Source organism: Mauremys mutica, chromosome 1 (genome assembly GCF_020497125.1).
Source record: "Mauremys mutica isolate MM-2020 ecotype Southern chromosome 1, ASM2049712v1, whole genome shotgun sequence".
Classification (NCBI taxonomy): Eukaryota; Metazoa; Chordata; order Testudines; family Geoemydidae; genus Mauremys; species Mauremys mutica.
Genome location: NC_059072.1, coordinates 173,117,095 through 173,143,844, shown reverse-complemented (window position 1 = coordinate 173,143,844; position 26,750 = coordinate 173,117,095). Strand labels below are relative to the sequence as shown.

Genomic DNA, 26,750 nt, shown 5'->3' with positions numbered 1-26,750 from the left:
TCAAATGATTCATGCCTCAGTGAAGCACATAAAAACAATACTTTTGTTTTGGTACAGTAAACAGGAAAAAAAATCACTGCATCTCACACACCCCCAGAGGAGATATCATTAGAAGATGTTTTGTTTACAGTTCAGAGGAAAAAAATGATCATGGGGAAAGTTTCAGTAACTAATGGGCTTTGTCTTATTTTGTTGACAAGAACATCTTTTTATAGTACTTAAGCATTCTAACAAGACCAGTGGAGGTCCAGTCCCCTTGAAACAAAAGTAGAAATTTGGAGTTACTTGGCTTAGCTAATATAAACAACTTTCTCAACACCCTATATGCAGTTTGAGACTGAAACAGTCTTCCCATAGACAGAGTGAATCACATCTTCACACTAATGTAACTTGGCATAGCACCAATGGATCTGGCCAGCGTGTCTACTTTAAACATTGCTTTTTTAATAGGTGTTCCTAATAGCAGTTAAGTTTAACTGCAGCTGTGTGCTGAAGTTGAGAATTTAGCCACAGGTAATGCATTATATTTAAACAAGCCAGTTAGGTTTTTTTCAATCAAATAGATTTACTTTGCCTCAAAATAAGCATCTGGGTATTCCAGTATGTAAAAAATACTTTCATTATGTTTATTATAAAAATATAAATGTTTCCACTACAAATAATTTTACATTAGTAAGAGGCCATCTATAATTGCACAACATATAAACTAAATGAGTAAGTAATGTTTTGAATTACAAGTTAAAGGAAGTACATATTACCAATCAAATCACATCTATACATTGCTTATTGAATGCTAAGTACAGCACAAAACTAGATATGTTAACAGAAATAAATTATATATGTAAACTATATTTAAAGATACAAAACCAATAATATGGTACATAATGTTGTGAATAGTTTGTGTTTTGTTTGATGTAAATAACCAATGCAGATCCTGTACAGGAAGATGGCCGCAAGAATTCTAGTACCTCTACTCCACATTTAAGAATTGTACACTGTTATGTTTACATATGTACAGGGGGGAGGGGAGTGTGGGATGTTTTCAATAAGAGGCCACTTAGAGTACATGTACAATTTTCAAGGGTAGAGGAAGCTAAACTTGTTTAAAACCACTCTACTCATAACTGCAAGCAAAAACCAAACAAACAAAAATGACTTCCCTTCTTACCAAGAATCAGTATCATGCACTTATGCTGAGCATGCTCAGAACAGTGTCCATGGAGGATGCTACATACTGAGAAAATATTAAGGTTGGTCTAAGGTGTAAGATCTCAATTTGAAACATTTTTCTTGTTTTGAGAAGCATTTAAAAATGTCCTCCCCTAAAGATGCCTGAATGAAGATTGAGAGAAACATCTGTAGAAAAACCTTGTGAAAAGATTCCTCCTACACTTGTGTCCGCACTGGAGCTTGGTGACTTAAATTGATTAACAATGTCTGAATTCTGAATCTTAAGCCCAAATTTGAAGCGAAGAACAATTCTGAACACAATAAGCAAGATGAAATTGGCATTTGTGCTTTCTTATATTGGATCTTATATTGGATCACCCATCCCTAACTGGGCAGGACAGTCCAGAAATTTACATTTCAAGTCCCAGTCCCAGGCTGAATGACTCCGGGACAGCATTTGTCCCAGATTCTCTATGGCATTCCTAAGTGCCTGCCTGAGGCTCGGGGGCAGTGCCAGCCTCTTCCTGAGGTGGGCTTAGCTCCCCCTTACCTCAGGCTCCTCCTCTTCCCCCTGAGTCTCCGCCCCCTGGCCAGGCCAGAACCTGGAGCCTGGCAGTAAGAAAAGCTGCCCAGGGAATCCGGGCCACTGTGGGGGCCCTGGAGTCCCAGACCCTTCATCTGCCCTTGGCAGTGAGCCCTGGGGTGTGTGGACACAGGTTGGGGGCTGTTCTTGTGCATCCCAGCCCCCCCACCTGGGACTGGTTGAGGGTCTGGGGCTCCCCACAGTGGTGTGGGCTCCTTGGGCGGCTCTCACCACTGCCCAGCTCCAACTTCCAGCCTGGTCAGGGGGCGGGGCCTCGGGGGGAAGAGGAGGAGTAGAGGCAGGACTCCTGCGTGTCCCAAAAATGTGTCCCATTTTTGCAGTTTGAAAAGATGGCCACCCTAATATTGGGTCATCCATCATATTTCACTGCAGAATCCTGGTCTACCAAGAGAACACACTGAATAGAAAATCACAATGATTTTTTGTGGTCTAACTGCTTTCTTTTAATTTTCTGCACTTTTTAATATTGTTGGTTCAAATTTTTGTCAAATCATATTAATAGACATTATCAACTGTATTTCAAATCCGATTCTTCTGAGCATGTTCACTTGCCACGATTTACTAAAAAGGCAATCTACAATTCTGTCTCCATTTATCAGTGAGTGATAAATGCGTTCGCTTTGCATTGTTCACATTTTGGATCCAGGAAGAATAATTTAGAAGCAGATTCAGCCTGGAGAATTCTAGGAATTCAGCCTCATGCTTCTGTGTATTTCAGAAGAACCAGCAATTGATTTTGCATTCATGGTAGCCAACTCAACTAGATACATAGCAATTAAGGCTGTGAGTTTGTCATGGAGGTCACGGAAGTCACAGTTCCTGGCCAAGGGGAGCTGTGGAGCCGGTGCTTGGGGCGAGGGCAGCGCGAGGAGCTAGGAGTTGGAGGGACAGACAGATCACTGCTTCAGGGGAGGCACGAAGGGAGCCTGTAAGCCCTGCCACCCTCCAACCCCAGCACCAGGAGGGGTCCCGGGTTGTGTGTCACCACTGCCTCTCCCAGGACCCATGGTGCCCCCCCTGGGTGCCCCATCCTGAGCACCTGTGGTACTCCGTGGCCACCCCCACCCCAAGATTTAGTCAGGGGTTTACTGCCGATGTCCGTCCATGAATTTTACTAAAAATACCTGTGACTAAATCGTAGCCTTAATAGTAATCTATACTACACACTACAGCCCTGGAGCCTTCAAAATCCATTTGTCTTGTCTTTTGTTTGTTTTCACAGGAACTCAGTGTTATTCAGTGGAATCCACTGTGCAGAAAAGATGGAAGTTTAAAGAGGGCAGGATTCCAGTCCTAGATGTGCAGCACTAAGTCACATCCTAGTGTAATGATCAGGGACTCTATGTATGTCTGTGTGTGTGTATATAAATGCCATGACTGCCTGCTAATTATGCACATGTGGCAATCAGGAATAGAATCCCTGATGTTCAGCTCCAGACTCAGACTCAAACCTTTATCATGTAAGCTAAAGAAGCAGTCCCACTAAATTAGGGTACAAATCTGCCTCCCTCATACTGAGTTCTAGCACCTCACTCTGCAAATAGCTCCACTGAAATCAATCTGAATAAGGTGCTAGTTACTCATCATGTGTAAAGGATGGTGATATCAGGTCTTTGGGAAGTAAAGGAAACTAACATGCTTAACCAGGCTGGCTATTGATCCATGGAACAATTCATATGTTGTACACACACAGTTCTGCTAGTATATTTACTCTAGGTTAGAAGTGTAACATATTACTGTAAACAGAGATATGACATAGATGGAATGTCTAACTCGAGATGGATTGTTCAGAGCAAGAGCTGGAAAAAGGCTTTTCTTTCTTGGATTTCAAACAGGGCAGTACGAACATACAACAAAATCTAGTAAGTAACACATCATACAATTTTCTCAGGTTAAATCATCGATTCTGATCAGTGAAGTCTGACTGCATTTGGCACATGGCAGTAATAAATCTAAGTTAAGATATTTAAGCATAAATATAAACAATAAAGAATAAAAGGAAATAAATATGCCTTTTAAAAAAAATTAAGACTTTTTTTGTTTTTTAAATGGAAACATTTAGGGAAGCTAACGTAATGGCAAAAATCATTTGTGAACTAACTCAAAGTCACTACAAACTTTATTTCTGTATTCTTTTCCACAGCGAAACAGAGGATTACAGTGATGTTATTGTATGGCCAGATAAGTTTGAGGCATAATCCCGCAATTTTGCTTGCCTTTAAAGAAATAAAATACCTGTTACAGATCTCTTCTGTGTATAAAAATACTGCAAGTCTTTTTTTCTTCTTGTTGCTGCTGTCGATCAAACACACAGCCTTTGTGTCCGTGGTTTTTCATGATATTCAGTCAGTCAATGTTCAAATGGCTCTGGGGTTCAGTTTCACTGTTTTACTTGGAAGGATTTTTACATATTTTTTCTTTTCAAAATTATTATCTGTATTATCAGTTAGTTACTAGCAGGGGAAAAGAAAGCTCCCGCCCTTTAGGATTAAAAATGTATGTTCCTATTTTTAAGGCATTGATACTCAATATTTGAGTTTCTTAGTGGGCTTGAAATTTCCACCAATATTTCCAACAGTGTTGTGAGAGCTCCTTTAATTCGTGCAGTTTTCTCAGCCATCACCATTTGCCCTTTGAAGCAACTTCTCTCTCTCTCTTTGACCTGAGCAACATCATTTTGGTACCTTACACGGGAACAGGGCTATTCTTCGTATGATTTTCTAGCGCTTTAATACTGCTAATAATCTTCTTCTGAGGCCCAACAACTGTAACACCAACCTTCTTCATATCACTGAAAGAAAGAGAACACATGGTTGATAAATGTGATGTACTCTGCCTCTGTATTTCATACTGCCCTTTTCCTATTGCTAGATCGGAGTGTACAAGTATGGAAGCCAGTGAGAATGTGTGTCTCAAAAAAAAAATTAGCACAAGAAGAGAAGATATCACTTAGCTGTGTTCTGCTTTATTTAGCACCAGCAAATGCCCACCCAAAAGATGAGACACTGAACTAGTGCTGATTATGGCCCAGAGTAGAAAATTGAGATTCCTGGGGTCTTTTCCCTGCTGTAGCAGCATTTCATGCTGTGATCATCAGCATGATTTTTTTTTTCCTGAATCAGTCCTGTCATTTTGCACACAGAGTCCTTTTAGCAGTTTGGCTTTCATAACTCTGGTACTGATGCTGAAATTTATAGCTACATGGTCATATTCACAGGCCCTGCTGTGTTTTTGCCTTCTGTTTCTCCAGACAATCTAATCCCTTTGTTGGGCATAGTGGAAATGTGGCTTCACACTTTTGCTGTGAAGCTAATTAACTATTAGTCCACAGGAAACTGGCCATTACCAGTGGGTTTCTGCAATGTTCTCAGGGGTCATTGCTATGGTAAGCCATTAGCAACGTTTTTTTTTTTTTGAACAATTGCAACAACATGCTAATTGGCTGTATTTATGTGTTTTAATTCCCATACTGCAGCTATTGGTTACTTGTTCTCCATCACTTAACTGCGACCAATGTATACCATTAAGAATTCAATATTCATTCTGGCACAGTATCTTCATAACCATACCTGACATGTTCCCAGGTGCAGAGAGACTATTACCACAACACTCTACACTACAGGAATAAAGATGGTACATTTACATTCAGACAAACTAATTCATTCCAGGTGGATGCATGAATTTGTAACACCAACTCTTCCAGCTTGTTCCTCGAGGTGCAGGAGGAAATTGGGGCTCATTCAAAGCCCCAGTTTGAACCAGTTCTTTTCCTTCTCTATATAAATGGACTTTAAAGTAGATTAGAAGGAGTGTAGCATTTGTAATGTTTCGAGAATAATGAAAAACGTGCTTTTCTCAATGAATGTGTGCGTGTCTTATTAATATTAATGAGTATTGTGTAGGCACATCAGATGATTTGAACAAGAGGGTGACAAATTGTTTAAGGGAAGCTTGGTTGCAACCAACAAATAATTTGATATTTCTATTTGTCCACATTCATGCATAAGTACAACAAATAGCGGGTGCGCATTTAAGGTCCCAACTATGCCTTCATTTACCTCGATGGCTACGTGATCTATACCTAAGTGGGTGCTCAGGCATTAACTGGGTTAAAAATGTTCTAAAATCTCTTAGGTTTGCTTATCTCCTTTAAACATTCCCACCATTTTCCTGAGTTAAAACCCCCAGTAACTTCTTCGGACTCTCCTTCTGCTTATAACTGTAGCGATCAACTAATCAGGGACAGAAAAGTGACTTCTGGCCAGTCACCCAGCGAACATAGTGAAGACCTGCAGCAAAAAGTCCATGGACACAGGCACTGCAGACACTACTGTGTCTTTGAATTGACTCTAAAATACAACCTTCTAATGTTATTTTGCCTTCCTCATATGTATCTTGATGTGTCTCTTTTACCATCTGTTATATATTGTTTACATCCAAGATATTGAACTCTCTGCAGCAGCGGCTGTCTTTATATTGGTTGTTTGTACAGTAACTTACTCCTGGGGGAATTCTGTGCCACTGTGTGGGTGCATAATTAATAAGCTACGCATATTTATAATATTTTGCGCAGAAAAAAGCTTCTGCCAGAAAGTTGCTGCAATTCTGCCCTTTGCCCACCAGAGGGCGCTATGGTGCTAGAATAGAGCAGACTCAGCAGAAAATAACTTGGGCTGGAAAGTTACTGTAGTTCCGCCTTTGCTCACCAAAGGGCGCTGTGGCCATGGAACAGAGCAGCAGCTCCCAGCCAGCTAGGGAAGAGAAAGCCTGCCTTATTCACTGCACTTGCCGGGCCACGTCAGGAGACAGGGGGTATGGGGAGGTCAGACAGGGGCTCATAAGGGCTAGTGGGGGATGACAGACTGGGGCAGGGGCTGAATAGGAGTGGAGGCGCAGGACCACATGGGCAAAGGGGTGGCTGACTGGGGGCACAGAGCCACATGGGGATGGGGGAGAGGGTTCAGGGCAACATAGGAACAGGAGGATGGTTGAGTGGAGGCACATGGGAATTGGGAGAGGGTGCAGGGCCACATAGGGATGGGGGGTGGCTGACTAGGGGCACAGAGACACATGGGGACAGAGGGAGGGGTGCAGGGATGTGGGAGTGGGTGTCTGAGTGGGGATAGAAGGACACATGTGGACAGGGAATACACGGAAACATGGGAGTACAGGGACACATAGGGACAGGTGCAGATGTGCCTGACTGTATGGGAGAGGCTAGGGATCAGCCAGGGTTTGCATGGGGGAGGCTCCCTAACAATCCTTCCTCGCCCCACCCAAAAAACCTGCTCCATGCTCCCCCCCCCACACACACACACCCAACAACCCTCCAAGTTCACACCCAGGCTCCTTCCCAGCAATTATTTCTCTCTCCCTCAGCTCCTCCATTACCCCTGACTCCCCCAAGTCTTTGCACTGCTTCTGAGGGGTCTGGGAAATACGGTTCTGTATTGTAGTTTAAATGAATTATTACTCAGCATTCTGCCTAGTAAGGAATCTATTTGTCAAAAAACATTTCCTGAATTTGTTGTTGTTGTTGTCTATATTGTTATGGACATACTTGCTGACAGGTATTTTGAAATAAATGACCCAAAATAATTAAAACTGGTGTGATTATATTGTGTTATTTTGACAAATCAAATATGCAGAATTTTGCAGAATTTGAAAATATAGTGTGCATAATTATTTTTTTTGGCGCAGAATTCCCCCCGGAGTAACAGTACAATGGGGCCCTGTGCAGTATCCCTAGAAAATATTGCCACCAATATAATAAAGAGCAGTTTATAGGATGAAATATATTTCTCCAAACATTCATCAAATAAAAGGAACAACAACAACAACAAAAATAAAGTTCTGGATGGAGGGATCTGTTCTCACAGACAACTTGGGAACAGTCAATAGAAAAAGTGTTTGCTATGAATATAGGGTGACCAGATGCCCCAAGAAAATCGGGACTGTCCTGATTTTGAGGAGTTTGTCCCGCGTCCCAACCAGAGTACGGTCAGGACGCTATTTGTCCCGATATTTTGTTTCCTGGTCTTCAGCGGCAATTCGGCGGAGAGTCCTTCAGTTGCGGATGGTCTTTGGCAGTATTTCGGTGGCGGGTGCGTCTGTCTTTGGCAGCAAGGTTTATTACCCGCCACCGAAATACTGCCGAAGACTGTCCACAACTGAAGGGCTCTCCGCCAAATTGCCACCGAACTCCCAGACGGGTGAATGTAAAAAAACAAAACAAAACACTCCCCCTGAGGCAGTCCCAATATTTTCCCCTTAACATCTGGTCACCCTATATGGATAGCTCTTACGCTGCACCAGTAATAGTTGGTATTTGTATTTTTGTTTTTCACAGTAAAACATTTAAAACTGAATTCTAAATCCCATTAGGACATTGTTGATGGCTGAACTTTTGAAAGTGGGTTGCCTGCAGTCAGTTTCTTAAATAAAAGTGGCCTGATTTTCAGAGGTGCTGGGCAACACAAGATCCCACTGACTCTTGGCCAATGACTTCTCAGGCCCTGATCCTGCGATTGGCATCACATGGAAAGACCTTCTCCTCACTTCACTGGGTTCTGTGTGAGCACAGGAGTCTGCTTACACAGACCAAGCTGCAGTTGTCCTCACGCCATCTGCAAAACTGTTTGTTTCCTATACATATATAACAACTAAATTTGAATTTAAAACATTTGAAAATGGCCTTTAAATACAAGAGAGTATTTTAAACTACTCATGTTAAAGCTTAGTCCAAAACCGTGACTTGTGCATGTTTTAAAAAAAAAATCCCTGGGCAATATTGATGCATTATCATCACTATAAATTGCACTAACTTACTCTATGGAAATCTTGGCTATTGTGTCACATGAACTGTATTCCACGCCTGTGAAGATGTCCTTGCACTGTCCTGTCCGAAACCCGTTGAGCCAGTCATCTGTCGTGCGGAAGGCTGAGATGTCAACATTGCTTTGGTCCAGGAGAAGATTTGATGGCCTGGAATAAAAAGAATGTGATCAAAGTAAGAGAGCTGGAGTAAACATAGATACACTTTGTGTCTAAACTTAACACCAACACCAGCAGGAGTTTCCAGCTGCTTTCCTGTTCATCTGTGGAATTTATCCACCACTGAGGCCTCATTTGTTCAAGCTGGCAGCATTGAGGAACACTGTGTAATCATCTTGTTTATGAGCTCCAACTACTCCACTCATCCCTGTGCTTTAACTCACAGAAGCATTACCAGTATGTTAGCTATATTTTTACATTATAATTTAATTTTTTTTAAACATTAACAAAGATGAGCCTAATTTAGACTATATTTATGTGACTTGACTAGTCCCAAATAACAGACTAGTCACTCAAGTAATGAGCCCTCTTAATTTCAAATTCAACTCATTGATGGTATAATTTACAGATACTGAGCATTTGGAATATTGCAGCCTTACGGAAAAATTCTAGATACTGCTATTAGAGCTGAAAGTACAAATACATTATCATAGACTGCTGGGGCTTTAAAAACACTAACAGGTCCATAACGGCTCAAAAATCACACAATGATTATTAAGGGAATTAAGAGTGTTAGTGGAGTAATTGTAACCCATGTGGAAGGTTTGTAATTTACAATGCACAAGCAGAGGCAAAAATAGGGAGGCTCATTATTGAATACAATTAGCCAATTTTTCAAGTCGTTCTTAGAGCCCTATCTTAAAAACTGTGGGCATCCCAAAACGAGAGCATCCACTAAGGCATTCTGCAAGTTGTTGTGACATTATAACACAAGTTTCTTTTGACTTTTAAATTAATCATTGCCATAAAGGGTGCTGAATTGACATGTTTACTGAACATAATTCTGTGTTTATCCACAAAACAAAGGATGACAAAGACACCAACCATGCCATTTTTCCTCTTTTCCTGCCCTCCCAAGGCACTTTCATTCACTGCTAAAGGGACCATGCTTAGATGGTAGGTCAAGTCTCCACACTCTTATTTCTGCCTTTGCTGCGACGTACAAATAATTATCTAGGAATTAGATTGTGCCCATTCACTCACGTCATCAAAATCAGCATGCAAACAACAGATGGTAACATCTTGGAGCTACAACTGCCCTGGGCCAGGTCTGAAGTGGTGAGTAAAAGGCCCCGTATTCCATTAACAGTCCACTAAACCAGTCACACCAGGGCTTAGAGTAAGGTGGAGAAGTGCCTCCTCTCCATTTTGAGTCTAATTCAACCACTGATTCAGAACAGCAACCAAGTGCAATATTAAAATGTGTGACACATCCAAGCGTGCCATCCAAGTTGTGTCTTCTCCAATCTCCACCTTATGCGGTGTCCCACAGAGCTCACTTGTGTACTACTTTGTCTATTTTAACCCATTTTCAGTCTGTATGATTTCTAACAGGAGGATGTGGTTGGATTAATAGCAATGGGGAAGTCAATGTGCTATTGAAAATAAGCATACAAAGTGTGACAAGGTAGATGAGGTAATCTTTTCTTGGGCCAACTTCTCTACTGCCAGGAAGAGCTGGATGACTGATACTCCTGCATTTGGTAGCATTACAGAGAGCCATACTTGCTGCTCTCACAGTGATCTACCAATGCATCCATACATGGTGATGGGGCTCTTCTTTTCCAACATTGCTACTACACTGTAATGTCTTACGTTAGTGCACAGATGTGGACGGATGTCTGGCCTCCCCTGTATTGACACTAGTTGTTTTTTCTCATTGCATTGTTATCTTTTTTCTAAGCTGCACACAAAGCCTCTGAATAGCCATGTGATCAGTATTCTTTCTGGTGGGCATGACATATTAGTGTCCATATTAATTATTTTCCAATTGCAACACTAATTAACATTATACCAGATTCCTCCACCTGTGATAGTATCTAAGGATATGAGCCTCTACAGTAGATGCTTGTTTGCAGCAACACCTTGTAAGAGCAATCGGCACTTACGAGCAACATTTCCCCATGTTTCTGGGACCCAGTGAATTGTCGACATTCCCAGAACAGCAACAGCTGCTTAGGAGCAGCATAGCAAAAGGGCACTGACAGGTTGCTACCAATGACTGTCTACCGTATTTACTTCAAATCTGACCTCCCCTACAGCTACTGTGAGCCTGCCCTGATTCAGAAAAGCACACACCTAACTTTGAGCACATGCTCACTTTCACTAAGATCTATTGTGTGCTTCAGTGCTTTGCTGAACTGAAGCCTTTTTTGCGACTGACTTGAGACTAAGGGACACAAATAACCTGAACTCAATGTTATTGTCCACCTGAAAAGGGCACAGGCTATACCATGAGCTCCTCCTACTGGAAGTTCCAACAGAATTACCGCAGTTTTGTTTTGGCCCTAAAAAATCAGTGTGAAGCCTTTCCTCCAACTCTTTTTACCGCTCCCCACCTTCGCTATCATTGTAGACAGGAGACAAACAATGTAAACCATTTGAAACTTATTAAGCACAAAACAAGACAGTGAAAATTAATGTGTCTCTTGATACACAGCATCTGAACCACTTAGCAAAACAGGAAGAGCACCGGGACTCCTGCAACAGTATCTGTGCTTGTTTCACAAATACACTCTAATATGCTCCACTGAGCTGTGGACAGTATGTTGAAACAGGTCCTTAAATAACAAAGAGAGGCTGCCTGACAATATGCTGGTTTAGTGTTTGGCAGGAGACAGCCATCCTCAGCACTGAAGCTCTGTGTGAGGGCTACATGGTGGGCCTGCCAGCAGAAGAGCCACATCCTTTGTGCACTGCAGAGAGGGTCACTGCACCAGCACCAAGAGCAGTGGAGAGGAGTGCTCAGATGACAGGCCACACCATCTGCATTTACACAGGTGGCCCACCCACATCAGGCAAGTGGCATAAAGAGCTGTTGGGACTTCCCTGTCATCTCAGGCCCTAACCCTCGGCGGTTCATCTGGACAAAATCTAATTATTCCAGCTTAAGGCGGCTATCTGAATTTCTTCACCAGGAATCAGAAGGGAAGGAGAGTGGTTAGAGAACACGTGCCAAATGCCATGATTTAAAGTTAAATGATCATGCCATGTTACAGCTGGGTACGTGGTTCATTAATATTTGTAATGGGAGAACTGATTTGGGTTCAAAAGACCTACCACCAAGCACTGTTCTCCCAAAACATGAACAGAATCTGAGGTTTGGAAAAACTTTTAAGGCAGAATTTATGAAGGGACCCCAAATGGAGTTAAGTGCTCAAATTCCAGTGAATTTCAGTGGGAGCTGGGTGAATAATTCTTTAAGGTTTAAAATCCCAGTCTTAATCATTTTCATGTTCTTTTGCCCTTTTAAGTTTCATCAGGATCATAAGTACTAAAAGAGCATGTTCATGTGGTACGTCTGACCCTGTTGGGGATTAGGAAATACCAGAATTCTTACGCATGCAATTCTGACCTCAATTTTTAAACTAAAGAAGTTTTGCTAAGTTCAAATAAGCCACTTTGATTTTTGGCTACACGTCCAAACCAAACCTTCCATCTTTGAGGTTTTGCCTAGCATTAGTTTGATAAATGGATTCCTCTTATAAATTATAAAATGCTTTCAGAAGGCAGGCTTTGGAAGTTGTGGCTGGCTGCTTGACTGCTGTAGGAAAAATACAAATATCACCACCTATAAAATTACCCAGACTGTGCACAGTGTACTGCCATGTACTGTAGGAGACCCATGTTTGGTACAAATCACTAGATTTTCCCTTTCTGGATCACTGGACACTATTGTGAACAGGGCCGGCTCCAGGCACCAGCCCAGCAAGCAGCTGCTTGGGGCGGCCAACGGTGAGGGGTGGCACGTCCGGGTCTTCGTCAGCGGGTCCCTCACTCCCTCTCGGAGTGAAGGACCAACCACTGAATTGCCGTTGAAGACTGAAGTGGCGGCGGTAGAGCTGCAGATTGCGATCGTGGCTTTTTTTTTTTTTTTTTTGCTGCTTGGGGCGGCAAAAATCCTGGAGCAAGCCCTATTGTGAAGCCAGTAAGCAGCTTCAGAACATACTGCCTTAGAAACTGGAAAGGTCTTGATAATCAGAGCCTTTCAGCAGTAATTGTTGCAGCCTCACATTCAATTCTCAACCAGGTTCAAGAGCAGCAACTCAGTATCTTCTTAGCATGGGCAATATGTTTTGCCTGGCCACACTCTCTTTAAAGGCCGAGCAGTCAAACAACTGTTTGTTGTCTAGAGTAATGGGCTTGGAAGATATCTGAAGCCTGATCCTCCACTGATGTCAATCATTGTGGCTCCGTTGATTTCAATGGCACCATGACATTTTACACCAGCTGGCCCCTGTGGACAATCTTAGATAGGAAAGAAGTTTCCTGACCATCTACCATCATGTACCATTCCACTAAGAGAATAAAAGTGATAGAAGACACTGGAAAACTGTACAATAGGCCTGGTGGCAGGGGAAAAGAGCAACAAGGGGCATATGGCAAATGGGGGGTTAAAGAAACAATTTGCAGACATTGCCCGTTACAGCTAAGCACACACATTCCCACTGTCATGCCAAAAGCAGCCCTTAGGCACCTGTGTAAGTGAAGTTTTGAACAGTGAACGGTTAGACGCCCAAGTTTTGCAAGCAGGCCCAGGGTGTACCCAGTAGCCATATGGTCTACACCTATCTAACTACTGTTTGTCCTATGAAGAGTCACTTTTTATTTATGCTTTTCTGGGTATAGCATCTGGAATCCCAAGACATTTATTAAGGGTATTTATGAATTGTGCTTCGTGATAAAGCACGGAGAAATTTTTTCTCTATTCAACTTAGTGTGTTACTTTTTTCTTTCATCTTAACTCTAATAAAACAGGGCCTGACTCAACAATTGCTTTGAGAAAGAATGAGCATAAACAAGCTGAAATAGAACAGGACCCTAGGATTAGGGATTAGAGTGGCCCAACAGAGCTTTTATGTTTATTACTTGGATCAAAGTATCACCGGGACAAAAAATATGACCTAATTTTTATGTAAGTGACCTCAGACTAACCAGCACTGTAAAGTATCATTTTTCCCCTTGTAGGATTCCAAGCAAAAATTAGTTACTTTCCTCCTCAGAGAGGACATCTGGACAGTTTATCAATGAACAGGAATTTGTCTCTCACTGTGAAGAGTCTGTGATGTCTCCTCCCATGCACCAAGGGAATGCTGGGCTTTCAGAGCATCTGCACACATCGGCATTTTTCTCCCCCTGACCCAGCCCCTAGACAGAAGGTCTGAACATGAAATTTATGGCCTGGGTGATGTGTGCCATGAGCTCACACTTAACTAGACAAATTAGATGGGTTGCAATCCATGCAGCTGTAAACGACGTCCTGCAGGGTTCCACCTGATCTTTTACAGCTTTTCATAAATCAGTACCTACCAGCTTCAGAACAGAGTCATTAAAAAGAAATCATGGAAATTGCATGTTTGCTCAGGGGAAGTGAAACAGAACATTTCCCCATTTTTTTAAGGCTCTTTTTGTTTTGTCTTAACCTCCATTCCCCAACTGCTACATTTTCAAATTGGAGAAAATTATCAATGCTACTCATTCTTGCATTGTATATGGCTGGAGGCCCATATTTGCTGACATGTGACACCCCTTCCCCCAAATAAATAAAAATACAGCGACAACAGTGAGATGCCAGATCGTACTTTCTACAAAATGCCCTGCTGCAGTCAGCTTTCAGTGGACTGGACCATTGTGTTAACCACTGGAATCAACTCTTGTGTCGTGCACATAAGCAGAGAGAACCATGGTTTGCTGTCAGTAACAAAGATTTTGTCACAATGCAAGGAACTTTGCCACAGCACATCATGTCTAGAAATAAATATATAAATGGCAAAGGGACTTCAGTCCCTCCTTGTACAAATCTCTACTATAGGTGTGCCAGCTATCCAGTGAGAGAGAGATAATTTGTAATATTCAGGTGCCAAGACCACCAGAAGGATGAAGCATTACTTCTGTGTAAAGGATAGCATATTGCTGCTGGATAGAGAAATCCCATATACTACCTCCTGGATTTCATGTTCTGTTTTCCCCCCCTAATCAATGCAACCTAATTCCCTATTTCTAAATTTGGAAATATCCTTTATACATTCACACTTAAAACAGGCATCTATAATTCCTTTTTCTCTTACAAAAAGTGAAATGACACCTTAACTACATTGCTTTGACTGCAAAACGACTTTCTTTCTGGTGTAAGTAACTTCAAGCACTGAAATTCTGGATTAACGGTAAGGACAACATAGTTATCTCCAACCTTAGAAAAACAGAGTGCATGTGAGGCAATTTTAGTTTTATCTTCTCTAGCAAATGGAATCATGAGTGTATGTGCTTCCCAACAGGAGACCAGTAAATAAATGTCACACTGAGGAGAAGTAGAGTCATTGTGTTTACTTTAATTATCCCTGGACCTTAAGGACTAGAATCTTTGCAGTTACAGCTATTTATGCCTGGTTTAAAGTGTCCCTCTGGTAAAATTAGTAGATTGTTCTTAAAATAAAATTTGCCTTGCTGTTTGGCATATTTTCTTCTCCCGCTGAGATTTCATATCATGTTTGCTTAGTTTGAGAGTAAACTGGATTGTTGCTCCTCTTTGTTTTTGAGGTCAAAAGTGGGTACACTTTGCTGTTACATAGATCACCAGTTAGAAATTGCGAGCCGGTGTCTTTTCCAGCTTCCTTTCCAAATACAGCTCACACTCTTTACAAGTAGAAGCTTTCTTCCCCCCCACACTTTGCATCGTGGGTTTCGGCATTATTAACCAAGAAAAAAATGCAAAATATTAAAGATCAGCTCCCACCTTTTCCTCAGACTTGTCTATTTCTGGGGTTCCTCACTCAGGACTGCTCAGCCTACACCCTAAACCCTTGCCCTCCAGACAGCCATCACACCCGTTTTATATTCAGGTGGGGGAAAGGAGCTACTTGCCTCACTTGACTCTTTTACATAGACCTCCACCCAGGGCATCTCTGGTTCCCTCTCACTGTAAGGGACTAAAAATGTAACCTCAGTGCCCAGGTGAGACTAAAACTGTAACCTCAGTCTCGCTCCACAATTGGCCAGATCTGCATGTGAGTTCAGAGAGGCCCCCCCTTATCTGTCCATTGTCAGGGCAATTACCAATGAAGGATGTGTCTGGAGTTTCTATAGCTGCTGGTAACCAAAGTAGCTCAGGCTGTATTCAGCGATCCTGCACCAATGCTTGGGTGCCCCCTGAGTCCACTGGCTGGTTATTACCCTCCTTTATCTACAAGCAGTACACACACTGAAGTCTCAGCGCTCACAGTCTCAGCAAGACCATGTGTTGCCCCCATTGTCACATTCTACAAAGGGACACAGTTTTTTGCATGCACTATTTTCCTCACATAAAGAACAGACCATAGGAAGAGCTGCTTGCGCCTACCTAGAGTCTGGATGAGTGTCCTTTTTGGTTTTGACCCTTAGCATTTCTTCAAAGTCACACTGCCTCATTTGACAGTCCTTGATTTCTTTACACTCCCCATTGCCCACAGGCAAAATACACACAACAGGAAGGGCCTCCTAGACACTGCCTCTTCAGAGTGCCCAATCTCTTTTAGTTTTCTCCCCTAACGTTCCTTGAGCAGATCCTTGGATAATGTGTCAGGTCAGGGTTTCAGTCACAGCCCTGGTGGTTTACCGAACAGTTCAGCCTTCATGAAAGAGCCTCTTGCCAGCTTAGATAGTTGGTGCTGGTGCACCCTTATCTGCATCCTCCAAAGCAGACTATTCAAATCCTATTCTAAAATAATTCAGTCATCAGTTCTGCAGTTCATTCCTTTGGCTTGAGCCAATGCACTGCCTAATTGTCCAACTGCTGGGCAAAAGAAAAGAGCTCACCCTGAAACAACTTTTTGGTACTTTTCTTCCAAGGTCTCCAGGAAGTCCAGGATGGCAGCATCTTGCTCAGGGTCAGGCTTGTGCCTCTCTTGTTAAAAACCAAATAGACAGCCTAGGAATCCTCTTCCCTTGTTCCCCACAGAAGGGTGATGTGCTGCTGCTGCAGCAGACAGCTAGGAGTCAGTGAAAGTGACTAGATAAACCTATAAGTCATTATCTTGGACAGGTAAAGGTCAATACCCAATGCTAGTCTGAGCAGTGTCTCTAGTTTAATAATCCTCTGGAACATCTGCTCCAGGAAAAGTCTTTGCTGTTCCTGGTGTGCTGCCACCCAGGCCTGCTGCTATAAGCGGCAGAAAGATCTGCTGCTGTAATTCTTATTGTTCCCTGACCCATTTCAGGACCCACCTCTTTTCCCCTTTTGGTTCCCCCTTTCCAGTGTGTCTTAAAAACAAAAATCTCCTGACACTACTTTTACATTTTCCAAATTGCTCTGAAAACATAGTCTACATCCTATTTACATGGAGTCTAGCGTTATTAACAAAGAAAATAATAGGAGTAGCTTAAGTTTTCTCAGCCTTGGCTGCTTCTAAAGTTCCTCACTCAGAGCCACTCAGCCCACACATTAGGTCATCTCTCTCCAGGGAGCCATCTCCAAACCCACGTATCCAGGTAAAGTAATGACTCAACAAGTCACCTACCTCAGTGTCAGTATAATTCACTTTACACTTTCCCAGCAGGATCAACACTAGCTACCAGGGTTGGATGTTTTAGGCCAAAACCACCACTGTGTACAGGAATATATTTTCAACTTGTTATACACAGTGCAGTGTTAGCTATGCAATTAAGCAACTGATGTCATGGTATAGGGTATTTCTTGGGAATTCACGACTGGCTGAGTGTCTGCCCATTAACACCATCCAGTCATTATTTCTAAAACAATCTATAACCTCTTTAAAAGAGAAAAAAGTGCAATTAGAAGGCTTATAAAACATTGTACTGGCTCCTTGTCTGTTCCATTTTGTGCCTGTGACCTGCCTTATGCAGACATCACATCTCACATTTGGCTGTACTGTGAATCTCAAGGCAGGCTTAATGCTTACTATATCAGGCAATGGCTTTGCAGAGTTTGTTTTCTAGCACTTCCAGTTTAGAATTTCCATTAATGCTCATGAGGGCTGCACAGTAAAAGCTCTGAATACTGAGTTGAGAATAACAGTATAGATCCATTCCGAATCACACTAACAGCAAGTAATAAAAGAGGAGAAGTTATTCTCCTTGCGCAGTAACTGGAGTTTTTCAAACTGTGTCTCCCTGTGGGTGGTGCAATTCAGGTGTACATGCACCCTGAGCCTTTGATTGGAGATTTTTGGTAGCAGTGCCCATTTAGCCCATGCACACACCCTACTTATCCGTGTACCCCATACCGAGGTCATAGAAGGCTACATGGGCGAACTGCCCTCAGTTTCTTCTCTATAGCAAGGAAACTCCAAAACAGTGGAAAGAAGGGAAGATAGTGGAGCACCCTAGGGGACACACATCTCAAAGAATGCCAGTACTGTACAAGGTGAGTAACCTCTTCTTCTTCTTTGAGTAGTATCCCTGTGGATACTTGGCTTCAGGTGACTCCCTAGTAGTAACCTCTTAAGGAGAAGGGAGTTTTGGAACAGAGTCCATCACAGAAGAAAGAACTGCATTACCTACTAGTGAAACAAAGGGGTGGAAAACGTATGTACCAAAGATCATGTTGCAGCCATGCAGATTTCAGCAACTGGAATGTCTTTGAGTAGGGCTCTAGGGTAGATTGTGATAAAGTGCAGTCACTCATAAGGGAGATGGAACCTCAGCAGAACAGCAATTGCCAATAATGCATCCAGGGATCCATTTAGAAAGTCTTTGTGTGGAGACAGAAGCTCCCTTAGATCTATTTGCAATAGAAACAAAGAGTCTAGGGGATCTTCCTGAATGGTTTAGTTCTATTTAAGTAAAAGACTAAAGACCTCTTCATATATAGTGTATGGAAGACAGATTCCTGTATAGACTGATGGGGGAAAGAAAAGAAAAGAAAAGAAAAGAAAAGAAAGAAAGAAAGAAAGAAAGAAAGAAAGAAAGAAAGAAAGAAAGAAAGAAAGAAAGAAAGAAAACTGGATAATTTGGTTAATGTGAAACTCAGAAGAAACCATAGGTACAAATTTTGGATGGGGTCATAATTAAATCTTCTCCTGACCATACTTATGGTCTCATTGGGTGGCATTCTGCCAAACCTAGGAACTGTTAAAGTGCTCCGGCAAAGAATCTTTTTCCTCTCACAGCCAGCAGAAATCTACTACTAATAAAGAACTAACTAGTATGTGCCTGAAGGCAGTTGAGAAGAACCAGAGGGTGGTTAACCCACAAAGCCCTCAATAGCCTCAGTGCAGGCCACGAGGACGTGTAGGGTGCACGAGCAGGCCAAACAGGCTCAGCTACCAAAATCTCTGCTCAAAGGCACATGGGGAAGTGGAGCATGCAGAGGGACGCAATTGAAGAAGAACAAGGTCACATTCTGACCTGTGTCCAATGCTGATAATTCTGAAAGGGATAAATCAACCTCCAATTTATTTATTGTTTGAATCTCATTAACAGAGTCAAAATGGAGGCACTAAAAGGAGAACAAATGTTTTACTTGTACACTAGACATAAGTCCTAATTATTTAGCATTCTAAGGGGGGAAAGGGTCAATTTATTTATATCAGCCTCTGGTACCCAGAGCTGTTGAATAAAAAGTCATGGCAAAGAGTCTTTTCCTTCTTTAAGCACAATGAGAGTTAGTGCCAATGAGCAAAAATGGGCAGAAATCTCTCTGATCTCAATACGATTGAAATTATCATCATTATTTACTGGTACCTGGACAAGCACAGTATGATTCCCTGATGAACACAACAGTATATTTGGCATTGGTTGGAATGCTTCAAGTAAAATCGGAGTTTTTTTGCTCAACTCGTCAGTCTTAAAATTCCTTGAGAAGCACATGACCAAAATTAAAGCAGGTCAGAAATGGATTTTCATTGTCTCTCACAAATGAAACAAGAATCAATGAATCCCGGTTGGCTTCCAGCTTCACCAACTTGTTACAGGATGGATGAAGTATTTCTGACTCACCCATTGAATTCTGGAAAGCTTTCCATCTCTTTGTAATTGAGTGAAATGTTCACCCATGTGAAAGTAATACACACTGGACTCAAAAAATAGTAAGCCCAAGTAGAAACATAATGGAATTGATGAAAACTGAGAGAACTATGAACTCACTTCCAGGCTACAGATATCCAAACAACCTAGAGATTCAATAATAAAACTCAACATAATACTCAGATACCAAGAGAGAACAGCAGGACATGAATGAAAGGAAATTATGATTAGGTTATGCAATGCTTTGGCAAAATTATATGATTTGCACAACTTCACTTGTTCCATATTCAGTTTCTACATCAGTTTGCAAAACTAGACATCTACGTGTACAGGAGAAGGCACAGGGGATATAAACATCTGAGCCCATGGAGTACATACACAGCCAAGTAAAGAGAGACTTCACAAAAAGACTACATAATTGAAGAACATGGATTTCACATGGGAAGAAAGTGTGACGGGGTGCATAAACCCCACAGCAGTGATAAAGAGGTTAAAGAGCTGCTGTGGGCTGGCCCTGCCCCTCTGGCCCTGTCAGTCATGTCAGGGGTGGAATAAGGTCTTAAAAGCAGGAATTTCTAGACTGTTGCTGAGAGAGAGACAGTGGCTCTTACAGCTCCCAAGAGAGACTCCTGGACACCTTCAGGGGGACTGTTCTCAGGAAGGCCATTCACTGTGCCTACAAGGAGACAACAGACTTCACTGTACCATCTGGGTAGGATAGGTTCAGGAAGCCCCAAGGCGAGCATTTAAGTAGTTGATATTACTACCCGCAACCCCTTTCAAGGTTAGGGAATCAGGGACTAGACTAAGGGGACTAAAAGAGTGGGACCCAGGAACCCCAATCCCTTTAAACACAATCAAATTATTTGACTTAATTTTTGTATCACAGACTCCTGCCTAGGCAGAGTGGGGCACCTGTATGAAATATGTATGTGCAGACTGAGGCCCTGAATTCAGCAAAGCACTTAAATTCACGCTGAACTGACTTCATCGGGATTCAAGCTAAGCACATGCTTAAGTGCTTTGCTGAACTGGGGCCTAACATAAGAGAGAAAGAAATGCAACAGAGGAGGGTGACAAGTTATATTGCATATCTATAGTAATATGCATGTAATTTGGATGTAAGAAGGTAGTGATTATTTTAAACAAACATCAGCGGATTACCAAACACATTTAAGGTTAAAAATGATAAAAAAGATGATTTTATATCTACAATATCTTTTTTTAAAATATCATCAGGCAAAATAGATTCCCATACAAATTATTTCCGATCATTTGTATCCTTATATCTGGGGGTAATTTCTACACCCACCCACAGTCCTAGAGGTTCCTTTATGCAGCAGAATTAACTTGGTTCCATTGCTCTGTGTGTGTGTGTGTGTGTGTGTGTGTGTATGTGTGTGTGAGAGAGAGAGAGAGAGAGAGAAAGAGACACACACACACACAAAGGGAAGAGGGATTTGCAGGACACAGCTCCATGAGACTTTCAGAATGCTTTCAACAACAGGATTCTAAAAGCAGGGCAGAAGTGGGGGTTAAAGGAGGAGTGGGAGCTACTGCAATGTAGCTCCACTGGTGATTCCCAAATATTGACAAGGGCATAGGTGTCACGTGAGCTACTGCAGTCTCAGGTAGCTGCTGTAGAGTAACTTGTGGGAGAGGATTCCTCCAACCTAGCCCATTGGGCACAGTCCGGATACTTGGACTGTGTGTTGGGGGGCGGAGGGATCATAATGCGTTTTTCCTGTTGCACATGTCTATTCCTCTCATGCCTGCAGAGAGTAAAGGGAGATTTGCCAGAGTACTGGTAATGAATGTGTTATGAAAATTACATGTCCCTGTTTGCTATTCTGTCAGGGCTTATGTGATCATCAGGGTAAATTCCAGCACACAACTAGGGTATGTCTACACTGCAATTGGAGGTGAGATCGCGGCATATGAAGACCTATATGAGCTTGCTTTGATCTAGCTAATTGGAGTAACAATAGAAGTGACGCTAAAGAAGTACAGACTGTTCAACCCTACCCGCAATCCTAGGTACGTACTCAAGCAGCTATCCCGAGCTGAAGTCCGTGCTTCACTGCTATTGTTACTCCAGCTAGTTAGATCAAAGAAGTGCTTCAGTCATACCTCTGACTGCAGTCTAGAAACACCCTGGCAGGCATATACACAGGAAGACTGGACTAACTCTACTGAGCATCACCTATTCACCAGTAATTAAAGGACAAAACAGAGAGCCGACTGCTTTGAAGATCAACCTGACCCACTGGTGAAGATGCATAAATTTGGATGAGGCTCGGGGTCCAAGGGCAGACAGAGGAACTTTGGGACAAATAAAAGTCTGCCCGTGAACTCAGAGATTGTCTCAGACTAAGAGAAAGGGCCTGCAGAGAGCTGCAGGCTGGGCCTCATGCTCAGAAGGGGTGACTGATGAGCAGAATCCACCTACACGGGCAAAGAAAGGATAAGGTTTAGGCCAGATAAGATGCACAGAGGCCGTTATTGTTTCAATCTTGTTTCTTTCTGCTTGTTAAATTTCTATTCACCAATACTTCACACTTGTTTTTGAAGAAGCTGTCCTGAGACACAGAAATCTCATATTGGTCTCAGAGAGAATTCTAAAATAGGACTCAATTCCCCGTTGGGCCAGCTGGGGTAAATATGGTTAGTAAACAGGAAGTGCTGTAACTTGATGATCCAGTCTCAGGTGGGGTGAACCATGGGGTTCCACTCTCTGAGATATAAGCCTCTCACTTGGAAAGAGTGCCCACAGAGGAACAGAGAGAGCTCACAAGTGCAACTCACCCCTGAACTGTAGCAACTAGTTTCTGAATACTTTGATATGTAGGGGTTACAGAAGAATTCTGTGCATGGGTTGGTATTAGATGGATGAAACAAATAAATATTTTGTTTTAAATGCTAAAAAAAACGTATGCATTGATTCCTATAATCCAAAGCTAAAACCAAAATGAAATATGGAATTTTTTCCCAACTCCCAATTCAGCTAAACACTAATGCACTTGCTTAAATTTAAGTACATGCTTGTGTCTTTTGCTGAACTGGGGCCTAAAAGACATTTAGCACAAACTTTTAACTGGGGAAGATAATGCTTAAACTAATTTGGTTTTAATACAATCAACAGCTATAGAACATGGAATAGCTATCCTAATAAACTTTTATCATTCACAATGTGTTAAAAACCCCAGCAATTAATTATTAAAACATGTTTACTGTGCAGGAGAATCAAATCTCATTAGATATTTTTAATAACCAAGCCCATTAGCATTGCTGCCTTCCTCTGCCCATTCCCTTCTTTGTGTACTAGTGGGAGAGAAGTGATTAGACTAGCAAGCTTCTACCTCATGAAAAAAAAAACACTGCTTGGAGCAAGAGGAAAAGGAGCCAGGCCAATTCTATTTACATAGCAGGCTTAAACACTAACCAAGTTTTTTCAGCTCCACCCTCATTTCCCTTGTTATGACCTCCCCTTAGCTCACCATGATGGAATAGAATTTAGATCTAGTAAGGGCTAGGTCAGCTGTGGAAGACAAAATATTTTTAAAACAGATAAAAAAAAGAATAATCCCCTGGGATTCATTTTTAAAGGACATGTAATATTATACTTTGTTGATTCTCTCTCCTGAAAAGATGGTCCCCTCAGGTCATTACCGTGACACATGTGTAACCCACACCGCCACTACCCAGGCTGTACCTATTTTGTGGATATAGGACATCAGACTCCAGGCTGTCAGTCTGGACCCTGTGATCAGCATTTACACTTAAAATCAGGGTGCAACCCCCTTTTAAAACAGCCTTAAAATCTAGCCTCTTCATAGCAGCCTCTTTAAGACCCAGGTATTTTATATGCAGTACAGACCTGTTAATCTATACCCTACTTAATCAGAACTATGGTATTTAACCATATCCTGCTTCTGTCCTCAAATGCAAGGGCATTTATCAGTTATTCCCTCCTCTTTATCAGGACACTGCTTATGTCCCAGAACTCTCTGGATAAACAGGGTTGTAAATGGGACTTTTTAATGCAATTAGAAGATTGTATCAGCATTCATGTTAGAAATGAGATCCTTATTAAGGCCCTGATTCAGCAAAACACTTCAGTGCATGCTTAACTTTAAGGCTATTAGTCCTACTGAAGTACATGGGAGTACTCCCATGTGTAGGTAATTTGCTGGATGAGGCCAGAAGAGAATGGGGCATCACATACCTTTTCAGGGACACAGTTCAGCAAGATATTTATGCATCTGCCTAATTATAAGCATTTGAGTCGCTTGGTTCTAGTTAATGGGGTTACTTATGTGCTTAAGTACCTTGCTGAATCAGAGTAGCTGTGAGATACTGAGCACCCTCAGCATCAGCTGAAGTCAGTGGGGGGTGGGGGGTCAGGGATTTCATCACATTGCAGGATCAAAACCAACATGACTTGCAGCTCAGATATTCATTTACCTGAGTTTAACACTTTTCCATCTCATCTTAAAATTAGCTGGGTCACCAGCCCAAACAAACATCTGTTATATTTTTATTTACAATAATCTCTTCCGACCAGAGAGCAGAAAGCTTCCTCTAGCCTTCAAGCATGCAAATAAGCAATAGATAAAACCGAGAAAGTGGATGGACGAAGCAAACACATTTTAATTACTGTAGGTGGAGAAAGCAAACATTTATTTTCATTAAGTGTGATGTAGAATTTAACATGTCACCTTGCAGCCGCATTGGTGATTATTTTCAGACTGCTGGGATTACGGATCAGCTTGTCCAGGATGCTGACAATCTGCTCAAACTTGGGTCTGTTGTTTCTGTCTTTCTGCCAACAGTCCAGCATCAGCTGATACAAGGCAGCTGGGCAGTCCATAGGAGGTGGTAAGCGGTACCCTTCATCCACAGCCTTGATTACCTAACAAGGATAAAAGTTTTTGGAAAGTTGAGGCAATTAAATTAACTTCTTTTATCAGTCTTGTGAAACAAATTAGCACAGATCCTTTATGTTTAAACAAATGTGTTTATTCGCCAGTTGTCTTGCAGTGTAACACTTCTGGTTTATCTGCAAAGTAAACCATGTAGCGAATTAGATATACAGAAAGTGCTACAGGAAGGTTAAGATACAGTATGAGGAAAGTGAGACTCTAAAAAAAAACAACAACCAAAAACCTTATCCAAACTCACATTGATTAGATTAAAGCCACAAAAATGCTACATTTCATAAGATGTGGGCTCTATTACAACAAAGACCAGATTGGTGGACAGTTGGAGGACATTTAGGACTCTGCTATGTACATCAGCCAAACTGGACAGTCCCTACGTAAAAGGATAAATGGACACAAGTCAGATATTAGGAATGGCAATATACAAAAACCTGTAGGAGAACACTTCAATCTCCCTGGACACACAATAGCAGATTTAAAGGTAGCCATCCTGCAGAAAAAAAAAACTTCAGGACCAGACTCCAAAGAGAAACTGCTGAACTTCAGCTCATTTGCAAATTTGACACCATCAGCTCAGGATTAAACAAAGACTGTGAATGGCTAGCCTACTACTAAAGCAGTTTCTCCTCCCTTGGTGTTCACACCTCAGCTGCTAGAAGAGGGCCTCATCCTCCCTGATTGAACTAACCTTGTTATCTCTAGACTGATTCTTGCCTGCATATTTATACCTGCCTCTGGAAATTTCCACCACATGCATCTGACGATGCAGGTATTCACCCACAAAAGCTTATGCTCCAATACGTCTGTTAGTCTATAAGGTGCCATAGGACTCTTTGTCGCTATTTAGGACTATAAGAGTTGTCACTCACGATCTGATTATTGATCATTTGATTCCAATATCTTCATTAATAAGTATTAATACTTATACTTCAGAAGACATCAAAGCCACCATGTAGGTATCTTTAGTGCTATATGCTTTCCCCTATGCACAGCTGAACTCCCATTATAATCAATAGGATACCTCACCTATATACCCCCCAATGGAAATTCTGAGTATGGGGATCCTTGAAGAGAGCACAACACATAGTCTTTAGAACATAATAGATCTCATTTTGACAGCAGGTTGCTAATATGAAAACTTCATACCTTCTACTGTACAGTGCAGGTCAAATTATCTTCTTCTTTGCCTAGGCATAACCTCACTGAAATCAGAGACTTGATGTAAAATTTTGCCCTGCATCTAAAATTTTATAAGATTTTTGTATATGATACCATTTCCTTTCTCTTCTGGTGTTACAATCTTCCTTACCACTCCAGATAATAGATTTTGCATATGAGTTACAAAATTACATATCCAAACTAGATGATGATATAGGGGATACTACACTAGCATTTGTGTTTTCAGGACTGCTAGATTCCAAAGCAGTGAAAACCATTTTGAGACAGGAATAAGCTAGAAACACATTATGTGGTTTAAGTAGCCCTGTAGTGAAAAAACACACACATACACTTGCCCTGTATTTCATTTTAATATGAACAGATATTGTGGAAGGCATCCCACTGCAATCTAAATGCAATTAATTAATCCTGACCAATAGTAGACACATTATGACACCTAGTTAAAAAGAATACAGTTTTCTGTTCAAGTCTGAGATATAGCCAAGAGTCCTTAGTTGAAAGGGACAGTTTTGTTTTGTTTTTTAATGAATTTTTGTATTTATATTCACATTTTTAGGCGAAGGCGGAAAGAAAATGCTCTGCCGGCCTGATTCTAGTTGTCATTTCTGCTCCTTTGTTTGTTTAGTGTTAAAAATTGGGCATAGAAAATCATCAGAAAATCTTTGCCCAGCCCATTTGTGACAGAAAGTTATAGTTTTACTTCTATCCAAAAATTTGGGGTTATAATTGACTTGTGAAATATATCAAGAGAAACAACACAATAGTTGTTTGTTTTTAAAGAATCTTACTTTGGGAAATGCTATGCCTCTAACAAAACAAACATGTTAGCAGAAATGAATTAATTA

The 26,750-nt window shown here is 41.6% G+C and overlaps 1 protein-coding gene across 2 annotated transcripts in view; it reads right to left on the bottom strand.

The window, feature by feature from the left end:
- Positions 1 to 630: 630 nt before the first annotated feature.
- EPHA3 (EPH receptor A3) overlaps positions 631 to 26,750 on the bottom strand; it is a 306,893-nt gene continuing 280,773 nt past the window's right edge. For both annotated transcript variants that reach the window (XM_045001919.1, XM_045001920.1), the window contains exons 15-17: positions 24,505 to 24,698; positions 8,603 to 8,758; positions 631 to 4,565 (exon numbers count right to left, since the gene is read on the bottom strand). In XM_045001919.1, the coding sequence (XP_044857854.1) occupies positions 4,460 to 4,565; positions 8,603 to 8,758; positions 24,505 to 24,698 (456 nt within the window). In that variant the 3' untranslated portion in view covers positions 631 to 4,459. The remainder of the gene's footprint in view (positions 4,566 to 8,602; positions 8,759 to 24,504; positions 24,699 to 26,750) is intronic.